Source organism: Hemiscyllium ocellatum, chromosome 28 (genome assembly GCF_020745735.1).
Source record: "Hemiscyllium ocellatum isolate sHemOce1 chromosome 28, sHemOce1.pat.X.cur, whole genome shotgun sequence".
Lineage (NCBI taxonomy): Eukaryota > Metazoa > Chordata > Chondrichthyes > Orectolobiformes > Hemiscylliidae > Hemiscyllium > Hemiscyllium ocellatum.
This window is the reverse complement of record NC_083428.1, coordinates 1,283,752-1,295,895: the sequence shown is the minus strand read 5'-3', so window position 1 is coordinate 1,295,895 and position 12,144 is coordinate 1,283,752. Positions and strand designations below refer to the sequence as shown.

The window sequence follows — 12,144 nt, the reverse complement described above, 5'->3', positions numbered from 1 at the left end:
CATGAAATTATTTTATTCTGGATAGCCCAGAGCCCCCACACCATAACACCCTCCCAGTCAGACTGATGCACAAAGATACAGCAACTGAGTGATGCAACGCACACTTTTATTGGAGATTTAGCTCAAACACAAACATGCCGAGGACACCATCCCCAACAGTTACTTCAGCTTCTTCTTCGGGCGCAGGTTGTTTGTGTGGCCACATTTTTTTTTACGACAATTTGATGCGCGAGGGTGGAGGCGTGCATAGCACCTGTTTGGGACAGGGGGGAAAAAGCAGACAGTTAGAGATTAAATAAGCAAAGCTTCACCTGTTACATTCCTCAGAGTGGTCGTTTCTCCCAAACTAAAGCCTACAGCTTTCACTAACTGGCAGCACATCTTTGATTGGTGACTTTGTACTGCTAGATCCTTTCCTTCTGCTACTTCACAGACTTGAGCTTCCACATAATGTGACCTCTGGTTTTAAAACAAAACAATCCATTTTTCTGTGCAGAAATTCTTTTCCCACTGTGCCCATTCTGCAAGCTTATGATCATCCTTAATTTACTGCATGCTTGCTCTGCACAGATTCATCAATAGTATACGATTTCCAATTCAAACGTCTGTCAGAAATTATTAAATGAGATTGGGGGAACATTGTTGATCCCCCTCAATTTCAGACTGGGCAAGTGAAGGATACTCAAGATACACAAGAGGCAAACCCGGAAATGCAGATACGAAGGCCTGACTGCGCATTTGAAGTTTGTCATATTTGACTCTAATTAGAGTCACATTGAGCTCAAAACACCCGAGTTACTCACTTCCTGCTGTTTTGTTTCATGATCTCCATATTCAATTGGAAAGGGTGCAGAATAGATGACCAGGCACGTCACCAAGACTGGAGGGTTTGTGTGAGAAGGTGAGCTGAAGAGGCTGGGACTTTTTCCAGTTGAGCATAAGGGATTGAGGGGTGACCTTATAGAGGTCACCTTATGAGTGATACAAGGTGAACAGTAAAAGGTCTTTTCCCCAGGGTCAGGAGAGTTCAAATCTAGAGAGGGCACAGGTTTAAGGTGAGGGGGAAGATTTAATGAAACCTCTGGCAATGTTTTCCACATTGCATGGTTCATATGAATGAACTGCCAGAGAAGGTGGCAGATGCAGGTTCAGTTTAAAGGCATTTGGACAGGTGCATGAATGGTAAAGGTTTAGAGGGATATGGAACAAACAAGCAAATGGGCCTTGTTTGGGAAACCTGGCTAGCATGGCAGAGTTGGGCTGAAGGGTCGGTTTGTGCTCGAAGACCATTTTTGTTTTTCTAATAGGCAGCTGAACGCAGACGGAATCAGAATTCACCCACAAGGGGAAAACCCAAGGGGTGATCCAAATCAGGGACTTTAGGGGATTAGTCAGTCAATGAATTCATCACCTGGATTTTCAGAGGGGGCCTGAGGGGTGTAAGAAAGGATGCAAAACAAGGAGGCAGAGCCTTTTCCTAAAAAAAAACCACCCAGGCTGCTCATAGGCAATGTCAAAAACATCAGCCCTTACAAAAGGCAGTGGAAGTCTAAGTGACAGCATGTTAGTGCAGGTTAGGGGCTGCGTGAATCCCCTCCTTTTCCTCTTGCAGCTAGGGAACCACCTCCACTCCACAACCCCCCCCCCCCAAAATCCTGCATAACCTTTTCCTTCAAAGGAAAGAATCGACCACATCACTGAGCAAGTCTCTCCAGCTACTCACTTGCGGCAGATCATCTTGTCACAGTTATATTTCTGAGCGAGAATGCGGAGGGACGGGTCCAAAACACCACCTCGCAGACGCAGCACCAGATGGAGAGTGGACTCTGAATGGAAATTTAAACAATGCCAATGGAGTCAGATAAAACTAACATTGTGCTGTCAAGTTGAACCCAACAGCCACAGCCCCTAATTGGAGCAAACCCCCCGGTGAACTGACCTTTCTGGATGTTGTAATCAGACAGGGTGCGGCCATCCTCCAGTTGCTTCCCAGCGAAGATTAAACGCTGTTGATCCGGGGGGATCCCTACACAAACATGGGGTTAATGACCAAATGCACAAACACCCCAATAAAATCCTGGTCACTGACAAATTCACTACACCTTTAAAACACTCAGGTTCCCCTTTGTTAACCTGTTGTTCACATCCTGTTCTTCCCTGAATTCGACATCCTCAATTAATGCCTTTAAATCCCAGACAACCTGGCTGTTTATCTTATGGCTGCCAACCAGGCAGGTTTCACTCTGGCTGAGAGAGAGGGTAATGTCCCTTGAGCTACACTGTTGCACTGCTCCAATTCTTTCCACTAATGAGCTCAAATCAACAATCTTGTAAATGCCTGACTCACTGTACACCATCTTCAATTTAACACTTTGCAGCTTCAGTTTTATTCTGGAGAGAGAGTGTTTTGCTTCTCCTTCCTGAGGAAGGCAATGGAAACCAGTGAGTCTCCAGTCCCCACTATCCCCACACACAATACCCAAATCACCCTCAATAAATCAGGGGGGGGCATCAGCAGCACAAAGCTGCGGTACCTCACCCTCAGACAGAACCCCCAGAGGTGCCCCCAGCCCACCTGTTCCCCAACCATGCCCCCCCGCACCCACCTGTCTCACAGCCCATCAGACAAGAGCAGAAATTCCACTGAATGGTGGAACAGGCTCAATTATGGCTGATGTGTTTCTCAAACCCCATTCTCCTGCTTTCTCCCCATAATCCTTGATCTCCTTGATACTCAAGAACCTCTCAGTCTTAAATATACTCCATGACCTGGCCTCCACAGCTGTCTGTGGTAATGATTTCCATAGATTGACCACACTGGCTGAAGTTTCTCCTTATCTCCACTCTAAAGGATCTTCCCTTTACTCTCAGGCTGTGCCCTTGGGTCCTAGTCTCTCTGACCAATGGGGAGATCTTCCCAACATCCTCTCTGTTCCAGCCATTTTGAATGTTTCAATTAGATTCTACTACCCCACCCCCAAATCCTTCAAGTCTGACTGTCTACTCTATCTATTCCCCTGATCTTATAAACCTCAATCAAGTCACCCCTCATCCTTCACCATTCCAATGAGAAAAGGCCTAGCACTTTCAACCTATCCTTGTACGACCTATTCTCCATTCCAGGCAACATCCTGGTAAATCTCCTCTGCATCCTCCCCAAAGCTTCCACATCTTTCCTGAAGTGAGGGGACAAGAACTGTACATAGTACTCCAAATGTGGCCTTACCAAGGTCCTGAACAGCTAGCTGAAAATGCAATAGGGAGATGAAGGTGAGGGAGAAGGTGATAGGTCAGAGGGGAGGATGGAGCAGAGATGGGAAAGGTGATCAACAGGTCAGGAGGGTGGTGCAGAGTTGGAGGTTTGGGACCAGGATAATGTAGGGGGAGTAGAATGGAGGAAACTGTTTAAATCCACGTTGTTGCCACACGGTTGCAGGGTCCCAAGGCAGAATGAGACATCCTTCCTCCAGACGTCAGGTGGTTAGGATTTGGCAGTGGATGAAGCTCAGGACCTGCATGTTTCTGATTTGGGGGGGGGGGGGGGGGGGGGGGAGGAGAGGAGAGAGGAGGAGGAGATTAAGTGTTCAGCCACAGGGCAGAGGGGTTGGTTGGTGCAAGAGTCTCATCTCAGAGATGATCTCCAATGGGCAAGTAGGCATCCTGTCCTCCCCAGTGAGAGGGGATCTGGGCGAAGGTTTTTGCATAACAGGGGAAGGTGCTGGAAATCAGGCATGGAACTGACAAGGGAGCTGGAGGGAATGGTCTCTCCAGAACACTGATACAGACGGGGAAGGAAAAATATATGGTGGTAGGGTCTGTTTGTAGGTGACAGAAACGGAAGAGGCTGAAGCGATATTTGCAAATGTTGGTGGGGTGGAAGGTGAGGGCTGGTGGTGGTGGGTGTCCTTATTGGGAGGGGTGGGGTTCAAAGGCAGTGGTGTAGGAAGTGGAGATGTGCTGGAGGGCATCATCAACCATGTGGGAAGGGAAATTGTGATCTTGGAAGGAGACGACCACCTGGGATTTTCTACGGTGGAACTGGTCATCCTGGGAACAGATGTGGCAGAGTAATTGGGAATAAAGGGTGGCGAAGGTGGTAGCCGGTGGGCTTGCATTAAATGCCCGTGGTTAGTCGGTCGCTAGAGATGGAAGTGTCCAGGAAGGGAAGGAAGGTGTCCAAAACAGTCAAGGTGAATTTGAGGTCAGGGGGAAAGGAGCTGGTGAAGTTGATGAACTGTTCAACCTTCCTGTGGGAGCACAAGATAGCACCAATACATCACGTGGCAGAGGAACAGATGGCAGGTGGGGCCAGTGTAACTGCAGAAGATGGACAGTTCCACATACCTGACAAAGATGCAGACATAGCCAGGTCCCACAAGGGTGGTCATCACTGCCTGTTAAGGATTCCTTCACCGTAAGCTCCTTTATTAAGTTTGCTTCATTGCGCAACACTAAATCCAGTATTGCTGTTCCCTAATGGGCTCCACTACAAACTGCTCGAGTTTTCCCAGTCCACCTGCATATTGAAATCCCCCATGATCACTAACTTTGCCTTCCCTTCATATCTATTCATCTTGGGCCCCAGCTCCTAACTACTACGGGGAGCCCTATGTAACTCCAACCATAGTTTTTACTCACCCATGCAGTTCCTCAATTCTATCCACACAGATTCTATACCACCTGAAATTTTGTTTTTTTACTATGATTTAATTTCATTTCTTGAGAATGGCAACACCACCTCCTCTACCCACCTGCCCTTCTTTTCAATAGGACGTACACCCTTTAATATTCAGCTCCCAATCCTGATCCCCTTGCAATCAGGTCTGAATTCCCACCATGTCATACCTGGTGGGCAATTCCAGTCTGCGCCACAAGCTCCTTTACCTTATTCCTTATACCGTATGCATTCACATAACACATTCAGTCCTGTAGTAACCATCCCCCTTCACACTGTCATTAGTTTATCCAGCATACTTTGCTTGCTAACCCTTTCCCTACACCACTGTCTGTATTTGAGATTTTAACCACCTCAAACTCTGCACTCCTACCCCTCTTCATTCAGGTTTTCTAATTTTCCCCGATAACAGGAGCTCCCCCACCCACCTCCAGCCCCACTCATGCACTTCATTAAGACCCTGGTCCCAAAACAATTTGAGTAAAAAATGAGGTCTGCAGATGCTGGAGATCACAGCTACAAATGTGTTGCTGGTCAAAGCACAGCAGGCCAGGCAGCATCTCAGGAATAGAGAATTCGACGTTTTGAGCATAAGCCCTTCATCAGGAATCATTCCTGATGAAGGGCTTATGCTCGAAACGTCGAATTCTCTATTCCTGAGATGCTGCCTGGCCTGCTGTGCTTTGACCAGCAACACATTTGCAGCCCAAAACAATTTGGATGAGGATCATTCCATCAAAACAGGTCCTTTCTTGCTCAGTACTGGGGCCAATGCCCCCACCCTCACCCTCCTTATCCTGGATCTTGGCTTTCACATTCTCGATCGTGTCGCTGGGTTCCACCTCCAAAGTGATGGTCTTCCCGGTCAGAGTCTTCACAAAAATCTGCATCGTGCCTGCAACAGGGACACAGGGTCAGAGGGTGAAGGGGGGCACAGGGCCAGGGTCAGAGGGTGAAGGGCCAGGGTCAGAGGGTGAGGGGGGGGGGGGGGGGGGGGGGGGGAAGAGAAGAGAAGAGAGAGACACAGGGCTAGGGTCAGAGGGTGAGGGGCCAGGGTCAGAGGGTGAGGGGGGCACAGGGCCAGGGTCAGAGGGTGAGGGGGGCACAGGGCCAGGGTCAGAGGGTAAGGGGGGCACAGGGCCAGGGTCAGAGGGTGAGGGCCAGGGTCAGAGGGTGAGGGGAGGGGGGGGACACAGGGCCAGAGGGTGAAGGGGGGGGTGAAGAAGACACAGGGCCAGGGTCAGAGGGTGAAGGGCCAGGGTCAGAGGGTAAGGGGGACACAGGGCCAGGGTCAGGGTCAGGGTCAGAGGGTGAGGGTGAGGGGTCATCCCCTGGGGCTCGCGCCGCCGCCGGAAAGGCCCAGATTAAAGGCCGCTGCCGCGTGTCCGCCATCGGCCCCGGGAGGGGGCTACCTATACTCAGAGGTGGCGGTGGTTGTTGTTGTAGTCACCGCCGCGCGCTCTCACCGTGGGACAAGGGGCGGGTTATTAATGGGGTAGCGGTTATACCGGGGGACGGGGTGGGGGTTATTCATATTCGGAGGTTGTTGTTGTACTCACCACCGCGCGAGACGCCGTATCAGAAAGAGAGAAGATGGCGGCCGGGCGGAAGCGGAAATATAGGGCAAGAGCACGTGCTATTGTGTCATCATTTCCGGCGGCGCGCGGCCCGCCTCCGGGGGCCATCTTTGAGACTGGCGCTGCATCCGGGTCTTCCCTCCCCCCCTCCCCGGGGGAGGAGCAAACAAAGGCAGAAAAACCAATAAAACTCTGCACAGGATCCAGCCTGTAACTTTATAAAAGCAGCAAACACGGACTGCACCCTAAACCAGCCGGGGCCTGCACCCACAGCCGGGGCCTGCACCCACAGCCGGGGCCTGCACCCACAGCCGGGGCCTGGGCCCTGTAACAGCCGGGGCCTGCACCCACAGCCGGGGCCCGGGCCCTGTAACAGCCGGGGCCTGCACCCACAGCCGGGGCCTGCACCCACAGCCGGGGCCTTGATCATGTGACAGCCCCATCACTAACCCAGCTCATGGGGGGGAACTAAAACAGACATTGGGCAGAGAATCAGACCCAGGGACCCTCCCTCAGAATTGGAGCCAGGGTTAACATTCACCTGGTTAACAATCACATCACCAGGTTATAGTCCCACAGGTTTATTTGGAAACACTAGCTTTCAGAGCGCTGCTCCATCCGGTGGCTGTGGAGCAGAATCATAAGACACAGAATTTATAGCAAAAGCTGACAGTGTCATGGAATGAAATAGAATCTAATTTTAAACTAATTTAACTTAAGTCTTTCATCTTTTAGAATGATCATATTAGTTTTGGCTCCTTCATACATAAATTCCAGAACTTTTTTAAAGTTACATTCTCAGGATAGCTTTTAACAATAAATGCCATCTCAGCTCAGATAATGTACTGAAGGTGTGAGGTTAAAGTCTGTCTGTGTCCCAATGTTGGGTCAGACTGATTCTATTTCTAAAGTGGGATTTACAGAATCTTATGTGGATTTATGCAGTTTTTGAGCAAAATAAAATGTAATTATGCAAGTACAACTTCACCCCACAAACTTATATGTGTGTGTGCAAGGGATACCATGTGAGTGTGAGTGATCTGTGTGAGAGTGTGTATCTGTGTGTGTGTAATGGAGTATAAGTCTGTGAGAGGGTGTGTGTGTGGTTGTGACTAGGGGGAGGGTGTATGAGAGAGGGTCTGCGTGTGGGTCTGTAAGACTGTGTGTATCTGTGTGTGTGTAATGGAGTATACGTCTGTGAGACTGTGTGTGTGTGTGTGTGTGTGTAGTGCAATGAGGTCACCTGTAGTGTGACATGAACCCAAGGTCCTGGTTGAGGCCCTCCCCATGGATACCGAACTTGGCTATCAGCCTCTGCTCGGCCACTTTGCATTGTTGCCTGTCCCGAAGTCCACCTTGAAGGTCACCCAAAGGTCCAAGGCCGAATGTCACAGACAGCTGTAGTGTTCCCTGACTGTGAAAGAACACTCCTGTCTGTTGATTGTCGTGCGGTGTCCATTCATCCATTGCCGCAGACTCTGCTCAGTCACGGCAGAAGCTGCAAAACATGTCAGAGTGTTGACATGGATACCACCATTACACGTGGAGAGACCACCATGTATGCGGCAGGTACTCATGTGACTCGGTTAATATTGTCTATCTCATTTGTTGCAGGCAAGGATGCCCTGAGGCCTGGTACATTGGCGACACCAAGCCTAATAAGCTCACTCTGTTTTATCACTTGCTGCAAAGTCTCAATAAAGAAATAAAACGGTATGGACAACTTGACATTGATCTAAGCACCGGAAAAGACAATGACATAAAACAGCCCTGATGACCCTACAAAGTTCTCCTTACTAACATCTGGGAGTTAGTGCCAAACTTGGGAAAGCTGTCTCATAGATAACCTGGCACAGTCATACTCATGGAATCAAACCTTAGAGACAATGTCCCAGACACCACCACTCCTGAATATGGCAGGATAGACCCAGCAGAGGTGGCGGCACAGTGGGATACAGTAAGGAGGGAGTTGCCCTGGGTATCCTCAACATTGACTGCTGACCCCATGAGGGCTTCAGGTTAACATGGGCATGGAAACCTCCTGCTGATCACCCCGTACTGTCCTCCCTCAGCTGATATATCTTTACTCCTCCATGTGCAACAACACTGGGAGGAAACACTGAGGATGGTAAGGCCATAGAACATACTCTATGGGGGATTTCCATGCTCATCAGCAAGAGTGGCTGGGCAGCAGCATTACTGATGGAGTTGGTCAGGTCCTAAAGGACATCACTGCTAGACCGGGTCTGCAGCAGGTGGTGGGGGAACCAAAAGACAGAGAAACATACCTGACCTCATCGTCACCAATCTTCCGGCTGCAGATGCATCTGTCCGTGACTGTATCGGTAAGAGTGACTGCCACACTGCCCTCGTGGAGATGAAGTCCCAATTTCACAGAGAGAATAACCTCCATCATGTTGTGTGGCATTATTACATGCTCAATGGGGCAGACTTCAAACAGATCTGGGAACCGAAAACTGAAGCACTGTGAGCCATTGACAGCAGCAAAATTATACTGCAGCACAGCCCGGAACTGACCAGCGGGAACTGACCACTGGAACTGACCAGCGGGAACTGGCCCGGAACTGACCAGCGGGAGCTGGCCTGGAACTGACCAGCGGGCCGAAGCGGTGACAGCAGTAAACAGCGGCCTCATGTATTCTGGATTGTGACTCTCTGCTGTAGAGAGCCCTTGGACCGAGAGTGCGATGTTTGTCTTTTTAACTTGCTTCTTGTTTTTCTGTCCTATGGTTATACTGTGCTGTATGTTATTTTCTTCATTTCTCTGTTCTGAAACTAAGATTGTACCTAGGTACCCCATACCTAAGATGGTGCTGTAAATGGTGAATTATAAACATGTGTATATGTGACAATAAACTAATTCAATTCAACTCACGCCCAGCATGTCAACCATTGCTATCAAACCAGAGCATCCACCCTGGTTCAATGGAGAGCACAGGAGGGCATGCCAGCAGCTGCACTAGGCACATGTGAAAGTGAGATGTCAGCCTGGTGAAGCCACCAAACAGGACTACTTGTGTGGCAAATAGCATAAACAGCAAGTGATAGACTGAGCAAAACGATCCCACAACCAATGGATCAGATCCAAGTTCTGCAGTCCTATCACATCCAGTTGTGAATGCCGGTGGAGAATTAGAAAACTCACTGGAAGGTGAGCCTCTACAAATGTCCCAACTCTCAATGATGGAGGAGCCCAGCACATCAGTGCAAAAGATAAGGCTGAAGCATTTGCAACAATATTCAGCCAGAAGTGCCAAATGGATGATCCATCTTGGCCGCCTCCAATAGTCCCTAACATTAGTCTTCAGCCAATTTGATTCACTGCACGTGATATCCAGTCATGGTTGGAGGCACTGGATACTTCCTGACAATAGTACTGAAGACTTGTGTTCCAGAACATGCTCCTCCTAGCCAAGCTTTGAGTACAGCTACAACACACACCTTATTGGCTGGGCCAGCATGTAAAGAACAATACAGCACAGGAACAGATCCTTCAGCCCTCCGAGCCTGCACTGACACATTTTGCCCTTCCATTCTAAAACTGTCTTCACGTGCTGGATCCGTATCCCTCTATTCCCTTCCTATTCATCCAGGTGCTTCTTGAATGCTGCTGTCGTGTCTGCTTCCAACACCTCCTCCTCTGGCACTCATCACCTTTTGTGTGAAAAACATGCCTCACACATCTCTTTTAAATGTTCCCCCTTGTACCTTGAATATGTGTTCCCTAGTAATTGACCCCTCCACCCTGGGAAAAAGCCTCATATTTTCCACTCTATCTATGTCATTCACTATCTTATAAACATCTATCAGGTCTTCCCGCAATCTCCTGTGATCCAGTGAAAACAAACCCAGTAAATCCAGCCTTTTTTTCATTGCTACAATCCCCCAGACCAGGCAACATCCTGGTAAACCTTTCCTCTACCCTCTCCAAAATGTCCACATCCTTCTGGGAGTGTGGTGACCAGAACTGTACACAATATTCCAAGTGCGGCCTAACTAAAGTTCTATGAAGCCGCAGCGTAGCTTGTCTATGAAAGCAAGCATGCCATAGGCCTTTTTAACTACCTTATTTACCTGATCTGCCAACTTCAGAGATCTGTGCACCTGCATATCCAGGTCTCTCTGCACATCAATATTCCTAAGGGTTCTACCCTAATACTTTTTAAGATGCACATCTTTGGGCCGCACGGTGGTACAGTGGTTAGCACTGCTGCCTCACAGCGCCAGGGACCTGGGTTCAACTCCTGCCTCAGGCGACTGACTGTGTGGAGTTTGCACATTCTCCCCATGACTGCGTGGGTTTGCTCCGGGTGCTCCGGTTTCCTCCCACAGTCCAAAGATGTGCGGGTCAGGTGAATTGGCCAAGCTAAATTGCCCGTAGTGTTAGGTAAGGGGTATATGTAGGGGTACGGGTGGGTTGCGCGTCGGTATGGACTTGTTGGGCCGAAGGACCTGTTTCCACACTGTAAGAAATCTAATCTAATCTCTTCCTTTTCAACAACAATTTGGCTTAGAAATTCGACCTACCCTTTCCCTGAGATCGTTCTCCACCAAGTCCTTCTGTTTGGTGAATACTGACACCCAAAAGTATTTGTTAAGGATTTTGCCTTCTCTTCGGGCTCCCCACATGGATTCCCACCTTTGTCCTTGAGTGGGTCAGCCCTTTCCCTGGCTACCCTCTTGCTTTTTATATTTGTATAAAAAGCCTTGGGATTCTCCTTAATCTTGTTTGCTAATGACTTTTCATGAGCCCTTTTGTCCTTCTAATTTCTTGTTTAAGATCTTTCCCACTTTTCTTATATACTTCAACGGCTTTGTCAGTTCCCATATTCCAAGAGCTTACATATGCTTCCTTTTTCTTTTTGACCAAGTTTATAACATTCCTGGTGGTTTCAGAAGGGCATTGGGAAAAGGTGTTTTCACTGCCAGCAGGTGGGGCACATAAAAACACAGGGCTGGTCGTTAAGGAAAGGCGCTGTGGGAAAAGAAGCAAAGCCAGTGGCATTGTGAAAGTGATAAAGGAGACCCCCCAAGAAGAGCCGAGGAGCTGCAGGAGAGTGTACAGCCCAGGCAGGGGCAGGGTATGGAGTTAGTACCTGATCTCTACAAAGAATTTGCCTCTATGATAAAGAACAGGGGGAGAAAGACAGAATTTGAAAGATACAGGATCTAACCAGTCACTGATAGTAAGGGATGAATGAATTTGCATTCTTTCTGATCTGTTACCCGAGAGTGTGGTAATTTGAGGGATAGATAGACAGAAATTTAGCGTTCCCCTTTGTAAGGTCAGGTTGGAGAACCAACTCAAGACTGAGGAAGTTACAGTGGGAGTGATTGACAGAGTGTCAGTTCCAGGAATACAGTTTGTTCTTGGGAATGATTTGGCAGGATCCAAGGTGGGAGTGATACCCTTGTTGTGGAGAAACCCAAGGAAGACCAAGAAACTGAGGAGTTAAAACAGAAATATCCTGGTATTTCCCCAGACTGTGTGGTAACCAGATCCCACTGTCATAAGTCACAGCATGAAGTGAAAAGTAAAGAGAAAGATGAAGGAGTTGAGGTTCAGTTAGCGGACACCCTGCTTGACGGAATGGTGCAGGAAAAACCCTGAACAGGCAGAGGGTCAGACAGAGGTATTTACTCCTGACAGGCTAAGGGACTTGCAACGGCAAGACAAGACGATAAAAGATATATCTGTGGGTGTGTACTCCGAAAAGGAGGCAGAGAATATTCCTGAGGGTTATTTTTCAGGGTATAATTTAAACTGATTGGTCTAATTCAAATCTGTTTTGTTGTTTCCAGGCAATCAGCTAATCAAGTTGTTCGATCAAACGTTACATTTTATTTTAGAACACTTGATTCTGTCAGGTA

The 12,144-nt window shown here is 48.6% G+C and overlaps 1 protein-coding gene across 1 annotated transcript; it reads right to left on the bottom strand.

The window, feature by feature from the left end:
- Positions 1-85: 85 nt before the first annotated feature.
- Positions 86-6,340, bottom strand: uba52 (ubiquitin A-52 residue ribosomal protein fusion product 1). The gene is made up of 5 exons (XM_060846506.1): positions 6,235-6,340; positions 5,463-5,570; positions 1,940-2,026; positions 1,724-1,826; positions 86-253 (listed from the first exon to the last, which is right to left on the bottom strand). Exons 2-5 carry the CDS (start codon positions 5,563-5,565, stop codon positions 160-162), a joined length of 387 nt encoding a protein of 128 aa, XP_060702489.1. The 5' UTR covers positions 5,566-5,570; positions 6,235-6,340; the 3' UTR covers positions 86-159.
- Between the last annotated feature and the right edge of the window lie 5,804 nt (positions 6,341-12,144).